Source organism: Rosa chinensis, chromosome 2 (assembly GCF_002994745.2).
Source record: "Rosa chinensis cultivar Old Blush chromosome 2, RchiOBHm-V2, whole genome shotgun sequence".
Classification (NCBI taxonomy): Eukaryota; Viridiplantae; Streptophyta; class Magnoliopsida; order Rosales; family Rosaceae; genus Rosa; species Rosa chinensis.
This window is the reverse complement of record NC_037089.1, coordinates 4,036,013-4,051,952: the sequence shown is the minus strand read 5'-3', so window position 1 is coordinate 4,051,952 and position 15,940 is coordinate 4,036,013. Positions and strand designations below refer to the sequence as shown.

Here is a 15,940-nt window from a genome sequence, read left to right as displayed (position 1 = left end):
AGCAACTCACACCTTGATTTCTATCAGTAAAACATAGAAAACAACTCACACTTTGTTTCCTATCAAATGTACCATAATCAGACCATAGAAAGCAACTCACATCTTGCTTTCTATCAGTAAAGCATAGAAAACAACTCACACCTTGTTTCCTATCAAATATACCATAATCGTACCATAGAAAGCAACTCACACCTTGATTTCTATCAAAACGTTAATAAGGAAAACAACTCACACCTTGTCCCCTTAAAAACCATTAATAAGGAAGCAACTCATATCTTGTTCCCTAAAAATACGTAATGTCATGAGTTGTCAATAACTAATTCCCGTTACCCCATGAATTACCTATATGGCAGACAGATTAGAGCTCTAACTGAAAACGTAACCACTCGTCCGGCCAAAGACATGGTCACCTGAGATTCTGCCTAAGGTCTTAGACCTTCGATTATCGGGCCGCACTGTCCCTTGGAGCAAAACATTAAAGGAGTCGCACAGGACCCAAAATGTTACACAAATCGCAACGCTTTTGAAAACAATCGAAATCAACATTTCCATAATCATTGTTTTCCGAAAAAGCCATAACACAAAACAATAAAAAGCATCAATTCATGCCTATTGTTTTCATACCCAAATCTCAACGCTTTTCTCAAATCTCAACGCTTTTCAAAACAAATCGAAATCAATCATTCCCACAAATCATTTGTTTTCCAAAAGCCACACCTCAAAACAATAAAAAGCATCATTTCATGCATATTGTTTTCATAAATCCACAAACCACCCAAAATATATATATTTCACGTAAATATATATCTACTAATACATGAATACGTATGTATATATATACATCCCATAATATATACACACACACACATAGTCATCTACTCAGAAATGCCACTAACACCATCTATAGTTTGCAGTTAGCTAATTAACTCTCAAAACGATAAGGGTATTCCCGTTTGTGAATGAACTTCGTGAGATTACTCACCTCAGAATCCCGCTGCGTCTTCAATACAGAACCAAACTAACACTATCACCAATAACTCGTGCAATTCACCTTTCGAAGCACCTAATCACCAATGATCTCAAATCAGTAACGATTCACAACCAATCTAAGTCCGAAACCCCTGTTTTGAACTAAAATCCCCAAAGTGGCGCCAATCGAGGCGAAACCACATCCGAGACCTCCCAATGTCTCTGGAATACGTCCACGATCGATGTGACCAAACCACAAGTCGATCGGACGCTCAAATCCTTACGGATAGAATAATCGATCGGTATGAAACTGCAAAAATCATAACAATTCCATACGAACTCCAAAATTTGCATATTATATATCGAAACGTTCGTATCAACGAGTAGAACATATATAATACTAAAAACAGTTCCTTAAGTGGCCGGAACACTGCCGGAACGCCGCCACAGGCGGTGGCGCATCGCCGCCGGCCAAAACTCAATATTTCACAAAACTCCCAACATCAAAGTTCTTCATCTAAGCATGCTTGTGAATTCTCATAACTAGCTCGAAGTCAAAAAAACAAGCTTAAGGGATCGAAAACTACCTCACAAGCCGTGAACAGTAATCCCAACTGAGTTGAACCGATTTCCATGTAAACTGATCAAAACAAACCACATAGATCGATCAGCAAGCCTATTCTGAACTCAACCAAGGAAACACGAAGCCACAAAGTCGCCGGAGTTGTGTTTTCCGGTCGGGTCTGAAGAATCGGTACTAGAGGACACCAGAGGGAGGAGCGCACGGAGGAGTCGAGCTGATCTGGAAAGTCTCGTCGCCGGAGATGTCCGGAGCTCGCCGGAAAAGCCGGGTCGGGTCACCGGGTTCGGGTCGGGTCGAGCCCGGGTGATGAGAGAGAACGGAGCGTTTCTGGTTTCCGAAAAAGGAAAATGCAAAAATGGAAATAGTAAGTTTCCGAAAATGGAAACTCCTATTTATAGAAGTTTCCCAAAACTTCAAACGCTCATAACTTTCTCATACGAACTCCAATTCTCGCATTCCACATGTCCACGAACTCGTATCGACGCGCTCTACAACTTTCATGAAGGAAGTTTTAGGAGAATCCCAACGTATAAAAAGTCAACCTTTGCGCCACCCCTAAAGTCACATTTTCCGAATAAAAATTCATCCGAAACACTTCCGCTCCATCCACGAGCCACGAAACCGTTGAATAACCATAATTTAGATTCCGTAAGATCCTCAGAAAATAATTACGAAATTTCCGGGGCATCACAGCTGTCGTGTTTAATTAAAGGTCTAGGCATGAGGTGTCCTTGTTTCAATTAATTATTTGACCCTTTAACAATTATTTTCCTTTTTTAAGTCTAAATATTCTTGACTATATAATTATATACTATAAAAATGAATTTAAAATTAAAAAATACAAAACCGCCTAGGCGCCGCCTAGTCGCCCGTTTAGGCGTCTGGGTGCTAGTCCCCTGACCACCGCCCGACTAGCAACTAGCGATTTTTTGAACCTTGCTCCCTATACTTATAGGGTTTAATCGTTTCAGTTCCTGACATTTGAATTTCACCTAAAAGGTCCCTAAACTCCCAATTGATCTCTGCCGTCAAGCTCCGTCCAAATTGACTATTAAATTGCTGACGGATTTACGCTGAAATGTCTATTTTACCCTCAATTACTTTTTTTCTTTTAATTTTTTTTATCTCTCTCTTTTTTTCTTTTTTTTTTCTTTTTCCTTTTGACCTCTTCTTCTTCCCTGGATCCGCAAGACCCAATGCCCCTGAAAACTCACTTCGTCTCGTCCACCGATTCTCCCGAGTTCACTCACCTAACCACCTCCTTGACTCGCTCCACCATCATTGCCCTTGACGCCGAGTGGAATCCTCTCCGCTCCCACCACCCCACTTACCCAACCGTCCCACTCCTCCAACTTGCCTGCTAACTCGGCTGCGAACTCGCCGGCGACTCGGTCGTCGTCTTCCTGCTCAACTGGACCCTCCTCCAAATCGACTTGCACCTCCAATTCCTTCGACGGGTCCTTCTCCGACGATCACGACCCGATCTTCGAAGCCCTGAAAGCCGAAGACTTTGAGAAGATCTTCGGCGACTCGGCCAAGTTATCCATCAATTACGAAGCTTTGAACTTGGATTCCATGTACGGTGGTGGTAGGCCCACTGATTCCTCTTCCAAGGTCGCCTATTCTGGCTCGGCGTTGCAGGGCTAAAGAGCTCTGCTGCAAACGATATTTTCTCCTTGACAATGACGTCGCCGCCGCCTCGGGCAAGTGATATATAGTAGTGGGTTTGATGACCTTCTCGGTGGGTTTGGCAAGGCTGAGCCAGGTTCGTTGAAAAGTTCTAGCAAGGGTGTGCCTGCGGCTTTCAATGATTTGTTAACTGGGTTTGGAGCTAGTAGCAGCCCCCAATATGAAAGGTATTGTTGCTTTCTCTCATCGCTATATTTGTTGGTTGAATTGGATTCCTTTACATGATGAATTTTCGATTTTGGGCAGTACTAGTGTGGAGTTTGAATTGATGGTTAGTTATGTGAATGTGGAACTGTATTTTGTGCCTCAATTTTCATGGGCTACGTGTTGATGAATATTATAGGAACATGAGTTTGAACATCTTTTTTTTTTGCCTGATACTGTTTTGCTGTGATAATCTTGTTATTCATTGCTAGAGATTCTCAATTCTTCCTCAATTTAATGTTGAAGCAGATTATGTATCTGGATTGAAATGACTGGTATGACGTTGCCACCACTCTCACCACCCAATTCTCCCTCGTCTCGTCATCCAAGACCGCCGGGGAGAAGAAGATAGAGAGAGAGAGAGAGAGAGAGAGAGAGAGAGAGAGAGAGAGAGAGAGAGAGAGAGAGAGCTGGGTTTGTTTTTGGGAGAAGATGATGGAGATGAACAGAGGAGAGAAAACCTGGAAGAAGAAGAGGTAAAAATAAAAAATAAAAATATATTAATAAAAAATAAATAAAAAGAGTAAGTGAGGGTATAATAGACTTTTAGGGGGAAAACCACCACCACGTCAGCAAGATAACGGAGTCTTTGACTGATGCTTGACGATATGGACCAATTGGGAGGAAATTGGGAGTTCATGGACTTTTTAGGTGAAATTCGAAAGTCAGGGACTGAAACGATGAAACAAGTATAGAGAATAAACAGTATTTAATCCTAAAATAATTAACCTTGAGTCTAGTTTATATCGTCCCAACCCAAAAAAGGCTACAAAGAATTTCTCTAAAGAATTCATCGAATACAATGAACTCCTCCAATCTTAAAATCAAGTCATGTGTATCGATTTCTAAAATTGTCGGTAAAATTGTTCGACGGTCCCTCGCTTCTACCTTGTTTGGCAAGAGAGAAGCGATGGGTTTTGTCCTGTCTCCGGTGACTTGTTGCACCACCAACAACGACGTCTCTGATAAAAGACTCACTTCTTTCCAATTATAATAGGCCCGCTCACCTGCGGGACTACTTTTCAGGGACAAAAAGGGACAGATGGTCTATGACCATTAGATTTAAATGAACCAGATCCGAGGGGTGAAAGAAACTGTACAAACCTTCATGGACTCCACCCAATCCGTTACCCATCGTCATTCACTGCTCTCTCTCTCTCCCCCTCTCTCCTCTCTCTCTCTCTCTCTCTCTCTCTATTCTATCTGGCTCATTCAATCACTGGGGTTGGTCTCGTTTGAGACTCATGAATAATTAAACATTTATTAATAGTAAAATTCATTGGAATTTGGGTTTGAATCAAGGGTGCGAACTATTACAAATTCAAGATTGATTTCTATTATTTTTTGTATTCCGGAATGAACCAAAATCCAGCACCACTTAGCATGTAAAGGATGAAGTTGATCTTTCTTCTGTTTTGTTTCAGCATAATCACAAGTTTTTTTTATATGTAATGGATTGTAATATGCATCAGTTGGGTTGTCATTCAATGAATGTTTTTTCATTCATCCACTGCCCAGAACTTGTGTATATTCTTTTGCATTATGATTATAACTTGTGATTGTGAATTGGGATGTCTGTTACATGTCACTGACCAAGTAACTGTAACTGGTCACGTAACTGACCATGTCACTGACCAAGTAACTGTAACTGGCCATGTAACTAGTCACGTAACTGACCATGTCACTGACCAAGTAACTGCCCATGTCACTGACCAAGTAACTGCCCATGTCACTGACCAAGTAACTGGTCACCTGCCCATGTCACTGATCATGTCACTGACCAAGTAACTGCCCATGTCACTGACCAAGTAACTGGTCACGTAACTGACCATGTAACTGACCATGTCACTGACCAAGTAACTGCCCATGTCACTGACCAAGTAACTGGTCACGTAACTGACCATGTAACTGACCATGTCACTGACCAAGTAACTGACCATGAGACTAAACGGGATTGGATAATAGGTTAAAAAAAAATTTGTTTTAATGATTTGCCGTTTTATCCGTTTGATCAACTGAATTAAGATCCAACGGCTGGGATGATTTTGTCCCGTTTTGTCCCTTTATTTTCGTCCCGCAGGTGAGCGGGCCTGCCAATTATAAACCATCAGTATTTCCAAATTGGCCAGTTTGGTAATCATTAGCTCATAAATGACAAGAAGTTGTTAAGTATGTTATATGAGCTATTATTTCATGTACCCATTTTACAACTAATCATATTTTAAACTAATTTGATTTTTTTTTTATTGATAAAATTTTGAACTAATTTATTGTTTAAAGGTGTTCATGTTTTTATAATCTATACTAGGTGCTCATAAGGCCACTTTACTAGCCAAGTTCTTCCCGAATTCGCTTGTGCAATTGCTGGCACCAAGATGTTCGTCTCCCACGAAGAATATCCAGATAATCCAGTGGTCTGCTTTGACTTCGCCCACCCTGACAGAGAATGGAGACTAGTCCCTACCATGTGCCGAGGAGGCCACGTTTTCCTTTTGTAGGCACAGCTTTAGTCCTGGACCTGTCGGCTGATGACAACAAGAAGATATTGTTTGGCCATAATGCTCGTTATTGTTTTAGTCTAGGAGTTTATGTTATGCCTTTGGATGAAAACCAAGAATCCATCACACAAAGTGGTTATTTGGAACTACCAATGTGGCCTTATGAGTTGGTTCTGCAGCAGCTTCTGATTTTGTCTACATAGGAGGTCAGGAAGCCTGCCTTGTTATCACCCAATTCACCTACCCATCAATGGAAGAGGGACCCAGATGGATGAGCCAGGGACTCATAAGACACTAGGGGTTACCATTTCAATTTGAAGTTGACATCACCAAGCTGGACAAGGACGAGAAAAATCGCTTCACTCTGCAATTCATGCCTCCTCGCATCTTCGAATACCATACCAACCCCATCCACTTGTTTATACCCTGAAACGGTTGGGTGCTTTGTGCTGTAATAACTAACTAGTTTGTTGCATTTGAATTTGAATCTTCCAGGGACAAGGAGAAGAAAACCTTCTTCTTCTTCTTTTTTTCTTGAAAAGAAGAAATTCCACATTATTAAACAATTTAGATAAGTACACAAGATATAGATACATCAGATAGTCAATAAGGTTTATACATCACCCAAATGAAATTCAGGAAACAACAGAGCTAACTAACTAAAACATGCGATGTCTGAATACATTCCTATGATATATGTACATTTAACTGTAAGAAAGAAGTGAAAAAAGGTCATCGCTTCTTCTACTACAACAATTGCAATTCAACACATGATATGAACTTGATAGTGAAGAACGAGCAACGTCAACAGTCTAGTGGTAACAACGGGAGAAAACTGAACTACAATATTACAAAGGCTGGCAGCGAAGGTACATTAGTATTTAAACAAAGGACCAAAACCATCTGAGTTACCATCTTTGACCATTTCGTAGACCACTAAACCACCAACAATAGCATGGTGGAATGGATAAGCAAAACTGAAAATCAATGATGGAAACTTTAATCAACACAAGTAGATCATAATTTGCTCGGGGGACGACTATTAGGTGTTTGAGGTAATTGAAAGGAAAGACAACTCAAAGGAAATGCATTTTCATTTTCATTCATAGACGCCTCAAGTGAGCAGATCATACGCCTTAAAGGAATTCAAATCCTACAAGTGGCCTGTGCCACGTGGTCAAGGACCACTGGTCAAACCAAGACAAAATATACCAACACTACAACGAATCAGTCTTCATGTGATCATCCTTGGGCTTCGGTCTTAATTAGGTGAAGGGATTTGGGCCTGATCCTACAACGACCCAATCCTTGAGCACACCATTATTTTCATGTTTTGAATTGGCTTTCCCGAGCCGAACTCAAATTAAGGTGCCTTTCCTTTAGAAATAGCTCGTGAAACAGAACTAGTTTTGATTTTATGCTTGGAGGTCCGGGAGGAAGCCACATCTAAAGAATTGCAGTCACCAACATCTTGAAAAGGTGCTATCGAAGTTCCAATGGAAGAGGGATGTGAGGGAGAACAAGATTAATTTGTTTAGAAGAAAAACTGTTGAACGTCCAATTCATGCTTCCTCAAACCTCTTGTCAAAAACCAAATTAACATAAATATTTGATGTTCATGTATGTATTACGATATTGAATAATCCGATTTCTCATTTTTGCCACAATTTTTGTAATTTTTGTTTTGTTTTGGGAAGTTCAACAAATATGCTTACTTTTTTTAATGAATTCGACTCTTGGTAAGCATAGGCAACAACCCCATGACTTTCAACTTGTGTGATCATCATCTCATACAGATATGCTTTCTAAACATCATGCATCTTCACTGCATTTAATTGCATTGTCTCTAAAATGATCTTCTCCTACTTATTTCTACAGTGACTAGAAATGAGCACAATCCTTTCTTTTAGATATGTAATGTGAGATAATGGAGGTAATTAAAATAATTAACTGTATATTCTCCATCGTAACCATTGATCAGTTTATTTGTTTAGTAGGATCTTGTAGACATCATGCTCAATGCCGAGTTAATTTGTTTAGGAGGATCTTGTAGACATCATGCTCAATGCGGAGTTTGTGCAGGATGTGCATATTTCACTATGTCTATAGAAAGCTTTGCCTCACCAAGGTGGCCTTTAGCGTTGTCCTGACATAGGTTTAATTTTTCATACATCGTCCTTCCATAAACTTTCAGCGACAGCAGCGACCTCTTCCGTTTCAACGTTAGGGATGCGACTAGTGGCGGACTAGTGACAGTAATCTCTTGCGTTTTAGTTGATAATGAATAGGAGAAGAAAATGGAGAGAGAAGTGACGATGACATTTTGCGTTTTCGACTTTTAGTTGATAATGAATGTGAGAAAGAAGGGAAGGATTTTGGGTTGAGCAATGGACTAGTCTAGTCCAAGATGTTCATCTTCCCATGTAGCATCATCTTTAGGCAATCCAGTCCATTGAGTAATGCGCCTCTTCTTCTTTTGGGTCATTGTCGTGTCCAAAACACGGGCAATAGTCCAAACAACATAGTAACCTGCGCTTTGCTGTGGGTTTTCAATTGTTAAACAAAACCTCTTTCAAATTTTAAACAAATACAAAGACTTCATTCAATAGTAAACCAGACTAACTAAAGATATATAGAGCAGAGTTTCTATATCAAATGGGGATTCTCTAGGAAAATAGTGGGGGAAGAACCTCCTAACTATAAAACCCAGCAATGTCAACAACAAAAGAATATAAATTCAGATAAACCCAGAAAAACCCACATGAAATTTGATCCCACTCAAAACCAAAATCCACCACTACCTAATTTTTCGGATCACAATTTTACAACCCAATTTCAAAACTTTAAGCAGAAACAGACTCAAATACTTGAAACCAACAAATTTATACTCTATACGTTTGTGCTTTAGTATAGAGTATAAATAACCTTACCTTGCCGATCGAATTGTGGGAGAGTTTGAGACACTGAACCGAGTCGCCGATGTGACATTTTAAGGGCGATACATGGAACACCAGTGGTGTTCACTTGGTCAATAAATGACCAAAAAAACTATGCTCAACCAAGCTTGCATGTAAATCAAATAGTTGGAAAAAAAAAAAAAAAAAAAAAATCCTCAACTTAAGGATTATTTTTTCCATCATTGCATTTACATCCAAGGCTGGTTGAACATGATTTTCTTGGTCAGTTACTAACCAGGTGAACATGCTTGCATAGAACACAGGGTGAATTGAAGATGGAGGTAGTTAGGGATTAGGTTTGGGAAACAAAAAGTTTCGTAAAATTCAGAAAATGTTTGTAGGTTTAGGGTTTTTTATACTTGTTGTAGGGTGTTCAAATAGAGTATTTTTCGGCAAATTTTATCTCGTTCTTCTTTTGTAGGGTGTTCTATTATATAAATGTGAAAGTTTGCATTCATAACAGGAGAAAGGAAAGTGAACCTGGTGTTCACTAAAATTTTTATCTCGTTCTTCTTTAGTAGTGGACACCAAGTTCACTTTCCGTTATCCTATTATGAAGGCAAAGTTTCACATTTGTCTACTAGAACACCCTAAAAAAGAAGAACGAGATAAAATTTACAGAAAAAAAAAGAATGAGATAAGATTTGCAAAAAAAGTCTCTATTAAAACACCCTACAACAGGTACAAAAGATCCTAAACCTACAAAAAATTTCTGATATCTACGACTTTTTTGTTTTTGTTTTTAAAATCCACAAAACTAACAACCAAATAAAACCAAGAACCAAAATCTCTTTCCCTACACCTAAATCCAACATTATTAGAACAACCTAGAAAGCAAAGTATAAAAGACCATAAACTAAAAAAGACTTTTGACATGTAGATTGGACTGACAAACAAAAACTTAGGAACGTCCCTATCAAATTTCAGCAAGAGCAACCCAGAAAAGCCATGTTAGGGACTGCCCTCTTCTGGGGGTGTGATCAAGATCTTCTTGAAATCCATGTTTATGTTGCAGGTCAACATAAAGTAGTACAGCTTGGTATTAATGTTAGGGACTGTTTCATAAACAATTGCACCAATGTAAGGCTTATTGTAGTAAAAACTCCAAACGTTTCTATAGTCATTCAGATGGCGAATGATACTTCGGACCAGTAGCCCAGTAGGGCCTCATCTAAGCCAGTGTCCATATAGCTTCAGAAATTGTATACCGCTCTTAACCACGGGTTGTTTTGATTGGTAAGTGCTAAATTGTACTGTCTCTCCTACTCAAGCTTTTCTCACATGTTGTAGCCATATTCAAAACTATAGTAAATCCTCTATTATGAGGTTTTCTTCCGTATTCGCGGGAAAATCAGCCCTATGTTCCTCATTGAGCAAAAAGGGTGAAAGTAGAGGGCAGCAAAACTTTGTCTGTACAAACTAATTGAAAATGTCCAGAGATTTTTTTTAGGTGAATTAAAAATTGTGAAATAGTAGAGTGAGCATCGCTGAAAACCATAACCAATTTTGAGTCACTAACAAAATGAGACGATAAATAATTAGGGAGGCAACCAGATCTTTAAAGATTATTACTTTACTGTATGAAATTAAAAACGAATACTCACTTCTAAGAGACATATCAGAGTGAAGGAGTTGTTACCTGGATAGAGGTGTTTGGAGCAAGTGGTAGAAATCGTCTCTATCTTCATGCATTCCACATAACCCGAAAAGAGCTTCCACAGCCTCCCTAAACTTGTTTTGATAGTCTTTATCCTCATGAGCAGCATAACCAATTGCCTCCCTGCACCTCCCTGACTTCCATGCCATTGGGAAGCAGGGAGCCAACAGGTTTGTTCTCTTCCCAATCTGATCAGTACACCCTTCAATAGGTCCCTAGACGGACCATGTAAAGAATCGATATTTACTAACCCAAAATCAAATACTTTCCAAAAATTGAAGATACGTATCAAGAAATTGAATTCCAACAAAAATATGAATCACTCATAATTGATTTAAACTCAAGATCAACAAAATATCTGAATTACCTGGTGAGACTCTGGAGAATGGGCTGAAGAATGTCGAACATAAAGAAAAGATCAACAAAATATTTGATCAGTACACCATTCAATATGTCCCTGGATGGAGCATGTAAAGAAACGATCTTTACCAACCCAAAATCGAATTCTTTCCAAAAATTGAAGATACATATCAAGAAATTGAATTCCAACAAAAATATGAATCACTCAGAATTGATTTAAACTCAAGATCAACAAAAGATCTGAATTACCTGGTGAGACTCTAGAGAATGGGCTGAGGAATGTCGAACATAAAGAAACGATCAACAAAAGATCTGATCAGTACACCCTTCAATAGGTCCCTGGATGGACCATGTAAAGAAACGATCTTTACCAACCCAAAATCGAATTCTTTCCAAAAATTGAAGATATATATCAAGAAATTGAATTCCAACAAAAATATGAATCACTCAGAATTGATTTAAACTCAAGATCTGAATTACCTAGTGAGACTCTAGAGAATGGGCTGAGGAATGTCGAACATAAAGGAATTCTTAATATTTTTTTTTTAAAGGAGGAATTCTTAATAATACCTCGTGGTTAGGTTGACGTGATGTTTTAAGTATGTTCATTTTAAATATCTTTTTTTTTTTTTTTGAAATCTTGACCTAGCTTTGCTAGGGTTTACTCGACGGCGACGGCCTTCGACAAAATTTCCAATCTGACCAGCAACGGTGACTTTCGACTATGATGGAGGGTATATCATCCCGTCTTTTGTCTGGCTGGTTCGTGGGTGGCGGTGGTGGGGGTGCTCTCTAACGTGCCCATCTTACTTTTCTATATGGTTTTCTTTGCAGTCCAAGGATCGTGTTGGAGGCTGGATGTTGGCTGACTCCAGCGTCGTCTCGTTTGGGAGATAGTCTGGTGGCGGATGGAATTGATTGTCAAATCGACGGAGGTCGTCGGGGTTGGTATGTCGGCAAGGCCCGATTTCGGGCGTTTAAGGCAACTTTGGAACGAAGATCAAGGGCGAACTGTGCTGAGGCTCCGTCGACTTTGCTTGTAGATTTTCTACGCTGGGCATGGGTTGTACCTGAAAGGGATGCCGGCGGAGGTTTTGGGGTGGAAGACCGGAGATCTACAGTGACGGAGGTCGACGACGGCGTACGACCGGAGTGGGATGCCTTGTCTCCTTGTTGGGCAAGCTGTTTCTGGGATCCTTGCTTTGGGCTTTTCGGGCTAGGGTTGACAGGATGGGCTTTGTCCCATGGCTGGAAGTGGGTAGGCTGGGTCTTAAGTCTTTTAAAGGCCTGGTCTATCTTTGGAATGGGGGTGGAGGGTGATTTCTCACTTTTCATTCCCTCTAGGAGTAAGGTCTCTATGGCCCATACCATTGTTTAATTTCTGTTTGGGTCGCAAAAACCAGTGCTTTAGTTGGAATTTTTTATGTCAGCTTCGAGGTTTCTTGGTTTTTATTAGAATAATGGTGTGTGAATTTACTACGGTGTACTCGGGATTTTATTCTTCTAGAATAGGGTTTCTAAGGTTATAAGGAACGATTTTTTCTGTTGACCCCATAAAAGTGTTTGTACTGCTTGCTGAATATTAATGAAAGGGCTTACCTATTTCCATAAAATATATATATATATATATGTTCATTTTATATTGATTCATAATTTTTGAAATGATTACATATAATTAATAATGAGCAAATTTAAATTTTAAAATTTTAAAAATAAAAAACAATAATAATGAAAAATTCACAATATCAGGTAATTTAAATTTGTTTCCTTTCTTAGTCTAAAAAAAAAATTGTTTCCTTTCTTGACCTAAAGGGGCAAATTGGACTGAACAAGTAGTCAATAGACCGCAATTAACAAAGAAAAAGTAACTTGAGTGCATCCACGATTGAACTATGAAATTAGACCTTAACAATATACTTCTCTATAAACTTGAGCGAAGTTTCCCATAAAGGTAACAGCGCTACAAGATCTCTCGCTTTCACACAACACCATACCAGCAACTTCATCTCACCCAGTTAATAGGCGAGATCCCTGTGTGATTAAAGCCAAGCATATTATTTTGTTTTGAAAGGAAAGCCAAACAAATTAAAGAAAGAAGAGAATAAACAAAACAGGATATAAGGCCCTATGTTCCTCATTTTGTAAAAACTGGTGAAAATAAAGACCACCAAATTGTTTCCTGTATGAATTCAAAGATTATGAATTGTCATAAGAGACATGCATAGATCATAAGAATATCGGAAGATACGTAATACAAGAATCACAGAGAGAAAGCATGAAAGATTAAAATGTATAGGAATCAAAATGAAGAAGCTATAACATGGAGGTTCTTTGAGCAGGACATAGGGCCAAAACAAGAAAGGCAATTGACGCAAGTACGCACTAGCTAGCACGGTAGCTTCATATACTTCTACATGTATAATATGGATAGCTTAAGAGAGAAAACTTAATCGTACTCATTATTTCGATATTTGCTGAACTTGTAAATTTTGAGAAACCTAATAGTGGTTCCGAGAATGAATTTCTCATTATACTTGGAGCCCATATTGACCCAACTTCTAATCTTCCCCAATAGTAAACCAGCATATATCGTAGGTTGTCTACATTATGTATCTTGCAACTACATGATGAGGGACCAACATTAAGGCTGCACTTGCCTTCATTTATCAAGGTCTATACGTTTTTGCTAATGCGCAGCTTTGTTTTACTATTAAGATGAGGAGCATTCTTTGGGTTCTCCTCTTTTTCAGTTCGGGTTTTCCTTAGGTTCTCCTGGTTTTGGGAGAATTTCTAGAAATTACTTTTGTTGGGATAGGTTTTGGTTTGGTCCCTGTCCCTCTTCCCTTCGTGTGTTTTTTTTATTTTTTGTAATGTATCGGGCCAGAAATCCACTGAATTTGTAATGTAGTGTTAAGAAATCATTATTGAAATCGTTTGTACTTTAATTTGCCATCGGTAGCTATATTATATTTCTACCACCTACTTTTACGTATATGAAAATAGTGATCGCATCCACACATATGAGCATCAACATGAACCTAGATAACACTAGAAAGTACATATATATATATATATATATATATATATATATATATATATGGCCGGAGCCTTTCACATTGCTCGTTTAGCTCGTCTCATGCGTGAAAAAAAGTCACTACCCTGCCCGGATCTCCTGGTACTGCGTCCATTATTCCGAGTTTGCTGCAATAGAGCACCAACACACGAGTTAAAATGGAGACTAGGGACATAAATGAAATGAAACTAGAACTTAAAATAAAATGTTATGCACTATATATTCTGCAATCTGCTACAACTAACCTGGAAATGAAATGCGGGATTTGGACTTTTGGAAAGGATTGATAGACCATCACGAACAGGCACTACATGGAGGAAGTCCATGTTAATTACAGACAATTCATGAAAGAATACAAATACTATACATATGAAAACACAATGTCACCTAAAGCTGAATTAGCATTATCCTTGGACAAAGACGGTTTGTGTGAGTAAGTGTACAAGAAAAGTGGCATTGCTTCCTCTCTGTCAAATTCATGCCTGTCAGTAGTTTTCCGAAAGGCCGGCTTTCCACAGTCCCTGCATAAAATGGGTCAAATTCATCAATCTGATTAAAAGGAGAACTTGAAGGAGCATACATTTCAACAATATCTAGACAATGACAAGCTTACCTTATATCTTCATTTGATTTCTCATCCTCTCTAGAGATAGCTGATCACAAAACCAAAGACTTAGAAAGGGGGGAAAATGTTGGTGACAGAATTTCAATATTAGTAAAGATGAAAGTGAAATGGTATGCGGAAGAATTACGTGCACATAAAAAACGTGCGCTATGCCTCGGTAAAGTCTCACGCCATCTAGTTCTTGTGAGAGCAAGCTTGTGGGTGAATTGTTCACATAGGAGAATTCTCTATCAAATGCAAAAGCAATTTCATTGTTTAATTATTACTGATGCAATAAGTACATAAATTCTTAACAAAAATTACATGATGATGAATTGAAGATGATGATGATTATAGTTACTTGTTCGAGGCAATTGATTCGCAGCTCGGGGTCTGAAAATTCATTAGTCTCAGAAATGAGACCATTAAGGTTAGCAGAAACGCATCCTAGATGATCAACAACAGTAATCACAGCTCTGCATATATACTCTTTTGTGTTTTCCACCACACTGCCAAAATATAACCATTCCTAGTTAATCCTCACATCACCTTGTTCGTAAAACTACATTGTTTTAGACATCTATTCAGTTATCTTTCCAATGAACATTAAAGTGAAAAATGTTTAGCAAACAAGACTTACGCTCTCTTTTCTTGGGCAGCCAAGAAGGTTGATTCACAGTAGTCAGCAGCATAATGAAGTTGGGAGCTCAAGTCTCTTAGTTCCTTCAAACCCAAACTCAAAATTTTAACACCTCAATAAGATAGAAGAATTACACAAATCGTTGGGGGTTTGAAAATCATGTACCTGGAGAGACTTATCAAAGTTCACAACGTCCTTGGACTCGCCTTCTGAATCTTCTTGCTTCCCTGAACAGGGTATAGAGTTCTCCATCTTCTCCATGTTTGAACTTCTTCCGAGGTTTTGGAAAGCTTGAAAGAGTTAAAAGTGGGAGGATAAGCAATGTGGGCTTGTTTTGTTTTTAAGCTAAGAGAGAGGGAGGAAACAAACACATAAGAAAGGAGATTGATTCTCTCCATCGTATAACAGTGATCCCCAGCATGTTCAAGAAAGGAGGAAGATGACAAAATGCAACTTCCTCCCGTGATTTTGTGTTCGTTGCTTTTCAGTTTAGGACAGAAAAGTTTAAAAAATATGCAGCGAGTCAGTAACTGACAACTCCATCATAGGAAATTTCCTTTAAAATATTTACAGTGACTTGAGGATGAAAGCTCTGTAAGTAATCTTTTACTAGGATTATGACAAAATTGTAAGATTTCCTCGGTTCAAATCAAATCCAATCAAAACTAATCAACTACTTAGCTTTAACTAATAGAGATGATTGTTT

The 15,940-nt window shown here is 38.7% G+C and overlaps 1 protein-coding gene and 1 long non-coding RNA gene across 2 annotated transcripts; both read right to left on the bottom strand.

Annotated features, from left to right (window-relative positions):
* Positions 1-10,516: 10,516 nt before the first annotated feature.
* LOC121051611 lies at positions 10,517-11,266 on the bottom strand. The gene is made up of 3 exons (XR_005806248.1): positions 11,167-11,266; positions 10,925-11,014; positions 10,517-10,772 (listed from the first exon to the last, which is right to left on the bottom strand). It is a non-coding gene; the product is annotated as an uncharacterized LOC121051611 (long non-coding RNA).
* A 2,697-nt stretch (positions 11,267-13,963) lies between these two features.
* LOC112190585 (probable protein ABIL5) lies at positions 13,964-15,676 on the bottom strand. Its single transcript, XM_024330031.2, has 8 exons — positions 15,400-15,676; positions 15,235-15,317; positions 14,956-15,103; positions 14,743-14,842; positions 14,604-14,643; positions 14,378-14,511; positions 14,236-14,297; positions 13,964-14,118 (listed from the first exon to the last, which is right to left on the bottom strand). The coding sequence occupies exons 1-8, from the start codon at positions 15,493-15,495 to the stop codon at positions 14,029-14,031; spliced, it is 753 nt and encodes a 250-aa protein (XP_024185799.1). The 5' UTR covers positions 15,496-15,676; the 3' UTR covers positions 13,964-14,028.
* Positions 15,677-15,940: the final 264 nt, after the last annotated feature.